The 14735-nt window shown below is 38.7% G+C and overlaps 1 protein-coding gene across 9 annotated transcripts in view; it reads left to right on the top strand.

Annotated features, from left to right (window-relative positions):
* Nucleotides 1-6043: 6043 nt before the first annotated feature.
* HECTD1 (HECT domain E3 ubiquitin protein ligase 1) overlaps nucleotides 6044-14735 on the top strand; it is a 61245-nt gene continuing 52553 nt past the window's right edge. For all 9 annotated transcript variants that reach the window (XM_051806214.1, XM_051806220.1, XM_051806223.1 and 6 more), the window contains exons 1-2: nucleotides 6044-6184; nucleotides 8260-8542. In XM_051806214.1, coding sequence (XP_051662174.1) covers nucleotides 8403-8542 — 140 coding nt within the window. In that variant the 5' untranslated portion in view covers nucleotides 6044-6184; nucleotides 8260-8402. The remainder of the gene's footprint in view (nucleotides 6185-8259; nucleotides 8543-14735) is intronic.

Raw genomic sequence — 14735 nt, forward strand, 5'->3', positions numbered from 1 at the left:
GCTGAAAGAAAACACAGCTCTGACACAAAGCTATCTACTATCAGATCAAAAAGATCTTATATGGCCTGGGTCACAGCTTGAAATGTGGTGAGCAAGTGTATTGTTTTGAACCCTCATCACTGTATATCCATATTTTTTTTCCTGCCAGAAGTGCTGTTTAATCACTTACAGCCTAGTATAAACACATTTGAGATATATGACTTTCTATTTCACAACATGCTGCTTCTAAGATATTTTCTAAACAGTGATGTATCAATATTTTTTTAATGTCTTTGGAAGGGTGGTGTTTCTCATAATTTTCCTCATATTCACCATTACAGAATGAATTTCAGGGCTTTGAGCTTTGAGAATTACTTCTGCTCTTTTAAAAATATTTCTGTTAAGCAAGTTAAAAAAAAAAAAAGAAAGAAAGTAGAGCAGCAAAAGGAAAAACAAAGTTAAGAAAACAGGAGGAATCCTCTCAACATCATTTACTGCATTCACTAGCCATGGGCAAAGAATGAAACTCAACCCTGCTGATACTAAAAGTCCTTTGTCTGTCTTTGCAAAATATTTTCAGCCAGTTCTATTTAATACAGTTTGTAGCCTGGGAGTAAGTCCAAAGGTTACAGCAAAGGACAAATCTCAATACATGCCCAATGTGATCTTCATTGATTAATAAAAACTAATTAAGAGAAAATCGGGTACACAGTTTACTGCCTATAATATATTCCTTAAGGAATGTGCGTTCTTTCCCTACAGAAATATAGATTTGAGAATCTGCAGAAACCTGGTTTCGTATCACTTGTAAAATTCTAAATAAAGTAATTTCACACTTCTGACAAGGATTTAAGTTGTTTGAATGGCACCTTTCCTACAAACCCAACAATTCAAGCTTAAATGAGCTTGGGAGTGTTATCTTTCTGATCAAACAAACCACTAGTGAAATATATTACTTTCTCATATTTCCTAAGAGTCATCAGTGGGGCAAGAAAGTTTTCCTGTTTCAGTAGTAAATGATACAATTTTTTTGTTGTCTGTCTCATATGCCCTAGGACAGTGCTAGCATTGAAATTAGCCATGCTCCACCATAATAGGCTGATGATTTTTCCTGGTTTGAATGAAGGAAGCTCTTTTCAGTTAGCAACTAATCCAGAAATTCAGGTTTTAGGAGCTTGAGACTGTTTCTTCTTTTTTGCATGTCAAGACATCCAACAGTAGTGAATAGGGCATAATTTCATGAAAAGAATAGTAAAAGGCATTAGTAAGCTTTTAAGTATGTAAAAATTACAATCTTTTCTATAAAACTCTAAGTAGCTGGATTTTTTTAATCCCAGAATACAGAAGAATTGTTTTGTGATTAAGACACTTTCCAATAACAACAGACTAAAACCAGGAAGAACAAATACCAAATCTTAATTAACCTTCTGATTCAAAAAGTTATCACCTAGTCTGTGCCATTCAAACAGTTAAAAGTCCTGTGATCTGAGTCACCGATCTTTCCTTACACTTGTCTTGGATTAACATTTTTTGCTGTTGCCCATGTCACAACTGGACAGGACAGAGCTAACAGCCTGAAATAGAGAACTGTTGCCTAAATTCTGTTTCACTTTCCCCTTGCCAGTTGGAGGCAGAAGGGACATTAGTGAGGGTAGTGAGGGCAAGTTAATTTCTATTTCATGTCCAAATAAGTGATATAGCTGGAGGTAAACCGAGGTTAAAAGTAATTAACTGATATAAAGTTTACTCACTTCTCACTCTTTAGCCTGAAACTGCAAAAAAGTAAACTTATGCTTGAAAAAAAGCATTCCATCAACAAAAGCTTCACATAGGTGAGTTTATTTAAGAAGAAGTACTATAATGTATAAGATTTTGAGCAATAATTTCAGAAAGAAGAAAAGATAATTTTGGAGTGTTTGCAGTTTTCTGGAAAACATGCTCTCTTGTAAATTTTCATGTTAATTCCCTCAGCTCCTCAGATGATAAGACCCTTCCAGGAAGCTGAGCCTCTCCCGAGGAGGAGTCTAACGTGATGAGCAATGACTCAGCCCTGTACCTCAGTAAACAGCAGCCACCAGCGAGTCATTCGCATATTTATCACGTCAGCGTCAGTCGTGCCCTCACCACATTGACGTGTAATTGCAATGCTCGGACCCCCCAGAGGCAGCCTCGCACACGGCCCCGGCTGCAGCAGGTTGCGCAAGGCGGCACATCGTGAACACGCCCGCTGAGCAGCAGGCACAGGGCTGGCTGGGGATCGCCAAGGCTGCAAAAATCCGCACGTCCTTTTGGAAAGCCAAGACGCTGACACTATGTTTGTGCTCCCCAGGCTAAGAAGAGACTGTGCTAACACAGGATACTTAAGAAGTAAAGAAGTTTAAGTAGCCAAATTCTATAAAACTAAATCTTACCTGATACAGCAAGGAAGCTTCTGTAATATCTGACCTCCTCCCTTTGAAATATGTAGTCAACATTTATTAACTTTCTCTTTAGAAGTATAATGTTCATCCAAAAAACTGGAACATGTATGGAATTATTAATCTTTTCTTAAAGCAAAAGAATAAATAATCCATAAACACCAAAAGGTTTTAATTGGCTGGGCACAGCCCTGGTCTTCAGCATAAACTACTCAATTAAATTTATGGAGGTGCTCAGGTCTATTTACTATAGAGAAGTGATATTTTTAGAAACACCAACTTGGCATGCGTACAGAAGTAGGCAGACAGCTAACAAAAACATCAGTTATCCTAGGTTCTAGTTGCTGCCTCAATTAAAAATACATGGAAGAATCAGATGCTTCTTACTTTGTTTGAATTGTAGGTGTATTTCAGTTTGATTATTGGCCAGTTTTGTATTTTCTTAACAAAAGCCCAACAATTCCAATCTGAAGCTTTCAATCCTCACTATCACACTGTGACACCAACAGTGCCCATGACAGATTTTCGTTCTGCTACCAGCTAAACCCATGTAGAAAACACCACCCTGATTATAATATGAAACCAGTAATAAATGTTATGTTTTTAAGCTATAAGTGAAAAAACATTTGGGGTTTTTTTCTATCCTGAGAAAATTTTGCAGGATTCTAGCCAAATGTGAATTCCTTTCAAAGATGATCAAATCCTTTAGAGAACACCTGCAATGTCTTCTTATTGAGTATCTGTCTCAGATGGGCTGTCCTTTATAACATGTCTCAGAAGCTCTCTGCATCCACAATCCTCCAATCCCTGACACTTGCTACCCTCTATGGCATATTTCACTGTTGCTCATGGGTCCCTGACACTGTTCTAGTAAATGTGCTGATGTTTTCTCTTTTAAAGCCAGGTTTTAATTTTCAGGTAAATACACAACAAAAATGCCGGTCATTGCTCAATATCACACTCTACAAAGGTCAATCTGTGTTGACCCTATGTGGCCTAATTTCCAAAGACATCATCAGTCACACATGTGGTCTGCTCAAGTGTAGTCATAAAGAGGAGTTCTGTTTTATAGTATTATTTAAGACTTAATGTAGTAACATGACTCAGCAACTCACAGTTCCATAAATGCTAAGACATTTCTGACTCCAGCATTACTATCTCATTATTTGGTAAAGGAGGAAACAGCGACATGCAGTGACTAAGGGACTAGGCCAAGGTCATACATGAAGTGCGTGTCAGCTGGTGTTAGCATTTAGGTAATTTTCTAACTGAATGAAAACTATGTACATCGCACAAGTACGGGGAACTGGAGCTGTTTTTGCAAGTTTCACACAATGCTCAGTGTTGTTTTCTTCAAAACAGCTCTGACAGTCAAGTTCCACTACTTGTCACTTCAGAATATGCCATCACTGGCCTTCCCCATCTGGCTACACTAGTCCATGTAAGGACCTTCTTCCTCCATATGCTTAGGCTAGCAAAATGATAGACACAGGCTGGAAATTTGGGGGTCTGGACAAAACTTTGTTCATGTGAAATTTCAAATGAAAGTAAGTAATTTTGTAAAAATGACTGATGCAATTCCTGTCTGTCTTATCCACTAACTGTTCTCCTACTTGCTAGTGATTTCCTTCCTATTAAATATTAGAGAGCAGCCCTGTTTGAAGAGGCAGTCCTAGTCTGTATTGCTTGTTGGGGTGTATTTTGGTGGAGTACTGACAACTGTGAAAATAATTGGAATGTCCATCAGCATGTGAAGTGGAAAAAAGTATTAACCAGTCAATGAACATATTTTGTAAGAAGAATATAATCAGTGAAGCTGAGATTATCTAGTTAGCATTTTTTTTCACATTTGTTTATGAAATCTCATCACGAGGAACAAAAATCACTAGCAAACTCTTGAATATTGCAAATGTATCACAATGAAAAATGATCCTGAATCATGAAGCTGCAATACATTACTTGATATACTTCCTTTAATACAAAAATATTCGACATAGGAAATCAGGCAATTAATGCGGCAGGACATGGAAGTATTTGTGTTTATCCATTTAGAAATAAGTATGTACAGCACTGAAAACTATTTCCAGTATTTAAGTGTTGTACTCCTAATTAACAGTACTTTAAATCCATGATTTGTATTCTTCGCATGTAGACTATTTAAAATTTTGATTTTGTTCCTAAATTGGTCTGTATTTTTATACCCTCATCTTCTCCAGAGATGATCATGTCTGAACCAGAAACTGTACCCTACGTGAAAAGAGTGAAACATTTGTTTGATTGCAAAGGTTTTGGCCTTTACAATTGAAAATTGGGATTTATTTTTGGTCTTCAGAAGAAATTCATAATATTTTTTTAACTGAAATTTCCTTCATGATAAAAAGCAAAGGAAACTGTTCTAGCATCATTCAACAGGAGTGAGGTCACTTAGCAGACGCAGTTCTCATAAGTTTGGCCTAATTTTGCTGCTTCTGCACTGGTGAAAGTGAAAGAAGAGCAAGCTTCTAAATTTAAAGACTGCCGACTCAGTCTTCCTACTGCCTGGTGCCCTTAACTTTAGGCATATAGGAAGTCTTCCTGACCTCTGAAGGACAAGCACAGGCAAAGGATATCCATGTAAATCTTGTCAGGGCTGAAACAAGAGGCAGTTAAGAGAGACATAATACGGTAAGACAGAAAGGCTAAGCTGCCTTAAAAATCAGAAATAGAGACAAGAGAAGTACTGTTCTTGTGTTCTGAAAAAAACGTGCACCAATAAAGATAACACCTTTTAGAGGTGTTATTAGAACATCGAACAATAAAAATTTGGCATTTGGCAAGTTTTAACCAAGCATGACTGCTATTGCCTTTTTGTTCAGTGTGTAGTTTTAGCCTCCTAATTACAGGAAATGTCTATGAGGTAGGTAGGAGTGACATTCAAATGTACAATAATCTTATTTACTGTACTTATATTAATAGACTTAAATTCCTTTGAGAAACATGTCGTCTTACAGAGAAGGAAATTATTTTGAAGATCCTTCGCTTTTAGTCCTTCATTTTCAATTTATAGCAGTTTGCTTCCTTTGTATTTTGATTATATGCAAGGTAACTGCACAGCGTTTTGTAGAATGTATGGCCGGGGACTACACTGCAGGAGGTGTCTCAAGATACACAACTCAGGCGCAGCACCTCAAACTCACTACTGGGTAAGGGCAACTTAAAGCCTCTGCTCTGGAAGGCCCACTACTGCGACTTTAAACCTGCTCATCAGACCCCTTTAACGGAGGTGCTGGAGGTGGATCAAAGTGTTTGCAAGAGTGGCCCCTGCAAAGTACAACCGCCCCCACGCGCCCACATAAATGTAAAGAACTGAAGTAACTAGAATACGGCAAGAAATAAAACGACCTGCAAACCATAAAAAAAAAATCCCGATGCAGCCGGGGAAAGGCCTCCCGACGCGTAGCGGTCTCCGCTGGGCAGACCGTGGAGGGCCCCGCTCCCTGTCCCTCCGCGGCGGCGCGGGGCGGAGCGCTCCCGGCCCTGCCGCCGGTGGGAGCGTTCCGGCGGCACCACCCCCGCCCTGAGGGGCCGCTCCCGCAGCGCCCCCAGCGGCCGCCGGGCCGGGCCGGCTCCGCTCCGCCCCCCGACGGCGGCTCCTTCCTCGCCCGCCCCGCCCCTACCGCGCCGGGCGGAGCGTCATGGATGCCGCTGGCCGCCTGCCGCGGGGCTCGGGCCGCCGCCGCGCCGCTGCCCCGCTCTTGGCGCGGCGCTGAGCAGGGTCGGCTGCGGCGAGGAGGCTCCGGGAGGCTGAGGTGAGCGGCGGGGCCGGCGCGGGGGCCTCTCCCGCCGGCGCCGGGCAGACGGCGCCTTTCTCGGGCCGCCAGGCCGGGTCACCCTGCGCGGCCTGCTGCTCTCCGGGAACTCGAGCGTCGCTGCCCGGGCCTGGCGGGCCGGTGCCGGCGGGCCCGGACGGAGCGGGCCGGGAGGCGGCGGGCGGGGGAGGCGGTGGGAGCCAGGAGGTCTGTGCGTGGGGCCGGGGACAGAGCAGGCGGTGCTGCCGGGGAGCCCCTCACGCCGCCGGGTGCCCCGTGCGGGGGCGGCGGGGAGGAGGAGGCGGTGCCTGCCCTGCCCGGGCGGCGCCGTGTGGGGACGGGGCCCGAAGCCCCGCGCGGGCCCGGGGCCGCCTGGTGAGTGCGAGCAGGCCCGGGCGAGGCGGGGGGAGCGGGGCTGGGCCTGGGCCCCGCTCCGGGACGGCTGTCCCGGGAGCTCCGTTTTCCAGAGACGCTTCCGTCTGGCTGGAGCCCGTCTAGGGTGTAAGAACAGCAGGTGCCCATGTTGAACTTACCCTACTTTTCACTGTCTCTCTTCATTTTCTTGTTTCTCTCGCCATCACCCATCTCCCTGCTCCCCTGGAACTAAAGATTTAGTCACCTGAAGGAGAGGTACTATACTTGCAATACAATTCCACTTTTACTGGCTGAAAGTGGTATTATATAGTGTTGGTGCAGAAAATACAGCCTGTAAACACCTCAGATGATCATAGGCATTGTTTAAAGCACAGAAATTTAATTTACTAACCTTAATTTACTTTTTAGAGCAAGACAATATCAAATATGTAACTGGCAAGCAGTAATTGAATGATCTGTAGCATTATGGCCCTAAATTACATAAAAATTCTTCCTGCCATACTTTTGTCCCATCTTTGAGTTCAAAGCTGTTGTGAAAGAGCACTGCTGATCCACTGTGTGTTTCTCCATGTAAGACTAATTTCTGATTCCCTTTCATAGACGTGCCCTTCATGGAGTTATTTTTTAACTATTAACTCGTTAGCAGCAAGTAAACAAGTAGGCAGACTTTGTCCAGATCAAGCTTCTCCTTCACACACCACCTCCCCCCCAGTTTGTGGGGACACTGTCGGTGTTTCATATTTACCTATGAGTTTGATAAACTAACTCTTTTTCTATAATCTCTATTTTTTAAAGATTTTTTTTTCTTGTGTGTTTTATTTGGAGAAATCTGTTTGTAACCTTTTAGTTTTCATATGAAAATAGTCATATTTGCTGTGTTATTAGGCATGGAAGGTGAATTTGACTATTTGTTTGTAAAAAAATAAAAACCAAGCATGTAGGTCAAAAATATCTCTTAACATTTTAAGGGGACTTTTTTGGTCTTCAGCTTGCATGTACAACTATGGCATTTGGCCAGCAAATAATTTTGTTTTCCTTATATGTACGTGAATTATTTGAATTACTCACTGCATATTTTAAAAAAAACTATGAATTAGATAATTTTTTTAAAGAAAATCCAAACAACCCAACAAACTCCTAACACCTGAAAACTGAAGTGATTCTTATACTGTCTTTTTTTTATCTTTTGACATAAAAAGACTATTTTTCTTGTGCTTGAATGCTCTTAAAAGGGGAAGGATTCATAAAACGTTTTCAAAGATTCTGCAAGTCTGTGGTTACGCATCTCAGTTTTTCTTTTGTGGATTTCTATTTAAAATGTGAAATTTGTTGTCTTTCTATATTTGAATACTTTAGTGAGGTGGTAATACATCTCATAAAGTTGAAGACTTTATTATAAAGTGATATTAAAGGGAAAGGGATGGACAAAACATCACTCTCTTAGCTTTGAGAATAGACAGAAGGGTTAAGCACAATTTTTCTAGTCTTAATTTTGAATTATCCTCAAAACAGAACAAACTCATTACTGTTTACTTATAAAGCTTGGAAAAAAGCAAACTTTGCTGATAAAATATGTGGAAGTTTTCTTAATGTCGGCCCAAAAATATGCTGTACATTTTAGGGAGAAGCAAGTACAGAAAGTTTAACAAGAAGATTGTGATGATGATTTGATGATTACTTTTTTTACTTTTTCCTTTTAGGTGAAAACTGCAAAAGTGTGAGGCTGACTGAAGAGAGAAATTAATTGTGCTGAAGTTAGTCTGGCTTGAACAATTAAAGGATATTTGTGGTACTTTTTAATTTAAGTGGAAGCGGCTTTTTTTTTTTTATTAAAAAAACCACCATGGCAGATGTGGACCCAGACACGTTGCTGGAATGGCTGCAGATGGGGCAGGGAGATGAAAGGGATATGCAGCTAATAGCACTGGAACAGCTATGCATGCTACTTCTGATGTCAGACAACGTGGATCGCTGTTTTGAAACGTAAGTCGTGTTGGCTTTCCTTTATGGGATGTTATTTTCCTCTTTCAGTAGCTGAATATAATATTTAACACTTGTAGAAATTTTCAGCTTTAAAAATGTTTTTACAGACTGAACTTCAGTTTAAATCTCTGAAATGAAGAGTTCCTCTTAATGCCATGTGAAGTACCATTATCTGATTAAAAACATAGTGTTGTTTGAGTGATACCAGTGCCTGGTCTGACATATGAGCCTATTGCAACTCTTATACATTTCTTTAATTTAAACAGTGTGGAAATGTTGTGTGGGGGTTTTGTGTGGTGGTGTTTTTTTCAGTAGTGAAAAACTTTTATTTGCATTAGGACTATGATGACCATCTGGATAGATATGTTTAAGCATGTTTTGCCCCTTCTTTGAAGCATGTTGGTGTTCATGCCATGCTCCTTTTCAACTGCATTTGTGCATGTCATGTAGCACAGTCCCTGCACTCACTCTTTTGTATATTTCTCACAGCACAAAACTCTGATGTAATCACTCCGGTTACTTAATAGTGTTGTTGTGCATGTGTTACACTGCTTTCTTTGAGAGCCCAGACTAGTTTGGAAAGAGGTAGCAGAAGTGTAAACAACCACAACTTTTAAATCTCACATATCTTTGTTTCTTCAGTTCTGATCTTGATTCTTTTGCCTCTGTTCCGTGTTTTTTTTTCATTGCTCTCACTTTCTTTTGCATGGTAGAGTATGGCTAGTGTATTTCTGATACATTCTGCTTTTTAGGAGTGTGGGTTTAGAAGCATTTAAGAAGGTAGCTGTTTGTTACACTTAGTTTTGTAGCTCTAAAGTAAAACAGTTTTCAGGCTTATCTCTTAAAAACTGTTCTCTTTCATGACTGCATTTATTACAGGAAATGTAAAATTCATACATCTGTAAAATTTGGATTTGTAGTAGTTATGTAACAGCACAATTTTGTACAGTGCGTTAAAATTTGAAATTGCCTATTCTTGGCCTTGGTGAGTTGATGGGTAATATTTTGACTTGGAAGAGACTTATTACTGGGATCCATTCTGCTTCCCTATCTGCCCTCATAGTACTGATACTAGTTGAGCACTAGTTTGTTTGCAGCCTCAGAATTTGCCATCGTAGAAAAGCATTTGTTGCTTAAGAGTGAATTTTTCTTATGATGGTAGGTGAACTGCCTGCTCCAGGATATTCAGAAGTATAATTAGGCATAAGTGTTTTTAAAGTTATCTTCTGGGTATTTGAGAATCAGGAATGAAAAGTCAACTTTTAAAATACAAACCAGTTGGGGGTTTTATGAATCTTATTTAGAACAGACTTTCATTTCCATATAAATGAATTAAATAGTCCAAGTGCTTTTTTTCTTAGAATGTAGATAATGAATGCTCCATTACTGCACTGTTGTGGTTCTAAAGTTATTTTTTATGTCTGAAAGAAGGAACAGTTAAAATGCCATTTGGCATTTTAATTTTTGTTTTGAGCCTTGGTATAATTTAATTTTACTGGTCTTCTAGATAGTTTATTTCTTTTACTGTTGTTTCACTCAAAATAAGAGAATAAAGTGTAAATTGGGGAAAAAGTTACCAAGGTTGAAGTGATATTACAATGAAGTTAAAACTGGTACTTTTGAATATACTGAAGCATTTGGTGAGCTGACATGGTAGCTCATCACCTTCAAAAGGGACAGTTTCCTCTTCCCATCCAGTTTTATTCCTCACAACCTTACTCCTGCTTCATGCCGCTGTTAGGGCTTACTGGACTCCTCTAGTTCACTGAAAGAGCAAGCTGCTCTTTAAACCTGCTGAAGAAGATGGTTAGTTTCTTGCTGTTGGTTTTCTTTTTCTGATGGTTAGTTTTCTGCTGAGGATGGTTTTAGAACAGGAGGTAGAACTGCATAACTGGAAATCTGGGAGAGGCAAAGAAAGGTGTGCAGTCCTCAGTGGAGGACTTCTCAGTGGATTGTCTCAGGTGCTTGTGGTATCCCAGCCTGCATTTCAAAGTGAATTTATGTATTTTGAAAGTCTGTTAGAAATAGATGGTGTCTTGGAAAGCATTTTTAAAGTCTTTCCAAATGACAGTTCAAACAGCCAAAATTGTCATGTGCTGAAGGAGTGTAACTGAAATGATAAATGGATAATATTTTATAATTGCTTTTCAGCTGTGTTTTTAAAGGAATTTTTGTTTGCCTAAAGAGGGCTCTAGACTTTACAAGGTTTTTTCTCTTTTGCTAAGCTAGAACAGCATTCCCAAATTCTTGGATGCTGTGCAGATGTTCTTTCAAGATCTTGGAATTGTTTATTGCTATTAATTATATATTAACAAAACTTGAAGCAAATTTTTCATCTGTGGCATTCAACAAGTGAAAGGCAGAAAGTGAACTTTTAAAACAGTTTCTTGGAGAACAAAACAGGGTGTTTTTCAGGGATCAGTTAGTGACTTTAAATATTAAGTATCAACTCCCTTTTATGTAAGAAACTATTTTCTTATGTGATGTGGAGCTAAGAAAAAGCTCATCATTTTAGTGAAGTACATCTGGTGATTAAAAGCTGTATATTATGAGGACTGGCAAAGCTGTGCAACAAAGACACATAAAAAATGTTGACGTGTGCACTTTCTCTAAAAGCATAACAGTGTTTCTGAGCTTATTTCTTAAGGAGTTAAGGGCAATTCACAATCTCACTTAGCAAAGAAAGCACAAAGTTGGAGGGGAAAAAAGTATTGAACTGTTGGATTCAAAAATCTTGAGCTTTGTTATTGCAGTAAAGTAATGAGGTTACTTTGCAAACATTCTCAAGGAAATGTTGTATTTTAAAGCTAATAATTTGCTTCTGTACAAGAGTAATGAGTATTGAAGGTAGTGTTTCAGATCAACTTAAAAAGGGAAGCAAGCATGAGTGTACTGTAGTGTATTTTATAATGTTCTTGCAGAGTTCTAGCAGCATCACAGCAGATTGTGTGGTATGCAGCCCATTAACAGGTAGTGCTGCCAAACAGTTGACATTTCTTTACTTCTTCCCAGATTTACATATTACATCCAGTTAAATTATTTTGAAAGTTACTCATATGTTAACATTACAAAAATTAGCAGCATATTCATCTTCTGGTGATAATGAGTCACAGACACTGCTAGTCACTTAGCATGAGAAGTGGCTAACATTTTACCAGCAGCAAAAGCCAGTAGCTTGAACCATAGAAACTTAATGAATAAGGAGAAATGGTTCTGTTAAATAGTTGAACTGGAGTAAAATAGCTAAACTGGTTTGATTACAAGTCTTAGTCCCAAATTGTAGTTAAACTGTGTGCTATGAAATCCACTTTAACGGGAGTTTTAGGTATGCATTTTATATAATACAGTGGGGGCTTTTTAGTCTTTTAAATTACCTGTAACAATTTAAATGCTAGAGGCTGTTAGTTACAATCTCACATGATTAATATAACCTTTTCCTCTAAGTTGTTTCAATTTCTTTTTTTCACCCTGTTTCATTGTTTACTTTTTTGGTGAAATAAAATTAGAACATCTCTGGTCTGGCCTTTCTGTTGCTATTTTTTTTTCCTGTCTGCCAAAGTAAAAGTATTTAGCAAGCAAGATGTTATTTATATATTTTCCTTAATTACAAAGAAAATTTGTAGAACAAGGCACTAGTATAACATGTAAAGTAAAGCCTGAGTAAAGTAAAATCTTTCTTATACAGCAGATAGGCCTTATTAGTGCTCAGAGAGAAAGCATGCCTTCCCCTTTGGCTGTTCCCTAAGTAACTTCTGTATATTTAGCATTAACAGATTTGGTCTGCAAAAAACTATCAAGAGTTATCAGTTCATTTGACAAATAAAACCAAATTGTACAGGGAATCATAACTTAGGGTTCTAACATGTAAAATAGAAATCCTTTTAGTTTATTTTTTAGGTCAGATATGTTTAATTTACAATAAACCTTGTTCTTTCCAAAGTATCTATTCACTGGGGAAAAGGTACTTGCAAAATACAAATCTTTATCTTGTATTTCCTAGTGTGTGACAAGTGTGAAGAAATGCTAGTGAACTAAAGACTGTTGATAGGAGTTAGTGAGACTGTTAGTGTGGGACAGTTTAGCTTTACCTCCACCTGGTTGCTTAAAACTATATTCTACTGTCTTTATCAGGGTTGTATAACTCCAGTAAATCAAAATTAGATACGTACAGGAAAACAATTTTTCTTGTAGAAATAAGGATAGGAATTCAAATTGCTGGTTTTCAGGCATGTATTTACAGTCTGGGCTGGTTTAAAAGCATCTTGTAATTCAGGCGGTGGTAAAGTGTCCTTTAGCAGGTCTAACAATCATGGAATAAGTAACAGGCTGAGAGGGCAGCTCTGTTCTCATCAAGGTGATTTCACATTGTGTGTCCTACAGATTTGCTCGTTTTGTTATTTTAAGGGAAAAAAAAAAGTCAGATCATTGTTACAGTTTTGTGCTGGAATGCAGCCATGAGTAAATTAGGGAAGTATTGTTGTTAACAGTAGATTAGTTTTCATTATTTTAAACTGTGCAAAGCATTTCTTCTTTGTTTAGAGTTATTCCTGACTTTTAAAGCTGTTTGGTTGTTGGGGTTTTTTTCCAGTTATAAGAGTTTTTAAAAACTAATGTCTTTCTGGTTGCTCTTTGTAAAATGGGAATTACGGCCTCATTGTCACTGGTATTATGGAGATTAATTAACCTTGTCTAATTATTTTGACCATCTTAATGGTTGCAAAGGCCAGAAGGAAAGATTAGGTCATCTAAATTGACATCCTCTCTTCTGTCATTGGCCCTTATATTTTACCTGGTTATTACTGGATTGAGCATCTTGTTTGATACAAGCATAATGTGTAGCTGATGCTCTCCGAGAGGGCATCCTGCCTAATTTTATCTCATTTTGCTATTTAATGTGCTAAGTTGTCTTTGTTGTTGAAATTTGCTTGTTCTTTTTCATATGAATTGGCCAGGCTGCTGCATTCTGCGGCGGGCAGTTGTTTCACCTTTTCCTATTAGATTAAAAGCCAGTACTGTTCTTAGTGTGAATGCACTTGCACACAAAGATCTCATCAACTCTTGATCTTCCTCCCCCTTTCCAGTTCTTCAATTTACAATTTTTTCAGAAATATTTTCCAGTGTTGCCTTAATTCATGCTGTTTATAGTAGTACTTTTGACTTACTGTTAACAGTTAAACGTGCCAAGTTTAGTTACAGGTTTCCAAAATGTTGTACAGTAAGTGTGGTTTTAGTTATCTGTTTTCAGAGTTGCTTTCAAGGATATGATTGCTTGCTTCTTAGGTGTGGCTCGGTGTATTACCTAGACTAAGATCTGTAACTTGGCATTTGTGGGTGTTAAAACACATTTTGTTTAAATGCCTCTGGGTAGTCCAGACAACTGTACAACTCATCACATTGTCACTGTTTACTAGTCTGTCATTTTTAAGATTTTTTTCTAGTAGTATCATGAAGTAGCCTTTTTGTTTAGAGTTTTGTGTGTGAGATAAAATTGAAGTGACTCTTGCAAGTACTATGTGAAACATAGGTGCAGAATTTTAAGGCTTAAAGTTAATGAACTTTCAAAAGAGTCCAACTCCTAATAGATTGGAAGAGACCAATAAAAGAGGTGTTATAGGAATTTCAAATAGTGGGTTTCCTTTCTTGGATGACTGTACCAGTCAAGTGACTTTTAATGTTGGCCTCTTATGGAGCGGTATAGATAGCATAGATGTTAAGCAGATTGCTAATGAGGAAGTGGAAGTTTTCTTGTTTAAGTCAGTTCTCTTTTTGAGCACCTGGAAATCCAGGAGAAGCTAGTGGTCAGATGTGCATGTTTAGGCACATATACAAAATCATACTTTTTGTTTTAATTGCTTATTTCCTTTTGAAATGTTAAGACATGTAATGTGTATTTGAAGCATTATCTATTGGCACAATTGAGGTTGCTACTAGTGGAAATCATAGGCAGAAAGACCTGTAGTTTCAAGGTCTTTAATTTATTCAGCTATTGTGGACCAACTTTCTGTGAAATATTTACAAAATGCTGAAGATAGGAGAAAAAACATGTTTTTCTGAGGTATGGCATAGCTTTTATAATATGCTGAAAAATGCAAAAGGCATCCCAACACATCCTTTGTAAATTCAAGAGCAACTCTAATGATAATTTATTTAAAAATGTAGAAGTTACCTAGGCTGTAGAAGCTTTCTTTGTATG

This window comes from Manacus candei, unplaced genomic scaffold, assembly GCF_025592945.1.
Source record: "Manacus candei isolate 608988 ecotype Guabito, Panama unplaced genomic scaffold, ASM2559294v1 h1tg000067l, whole genome shotgun sequence".
NCBI lineage: Eukaryota > Metazoa > Chordata > Aves > Passeriformes > Pipridae > Manacus > Manacus candei.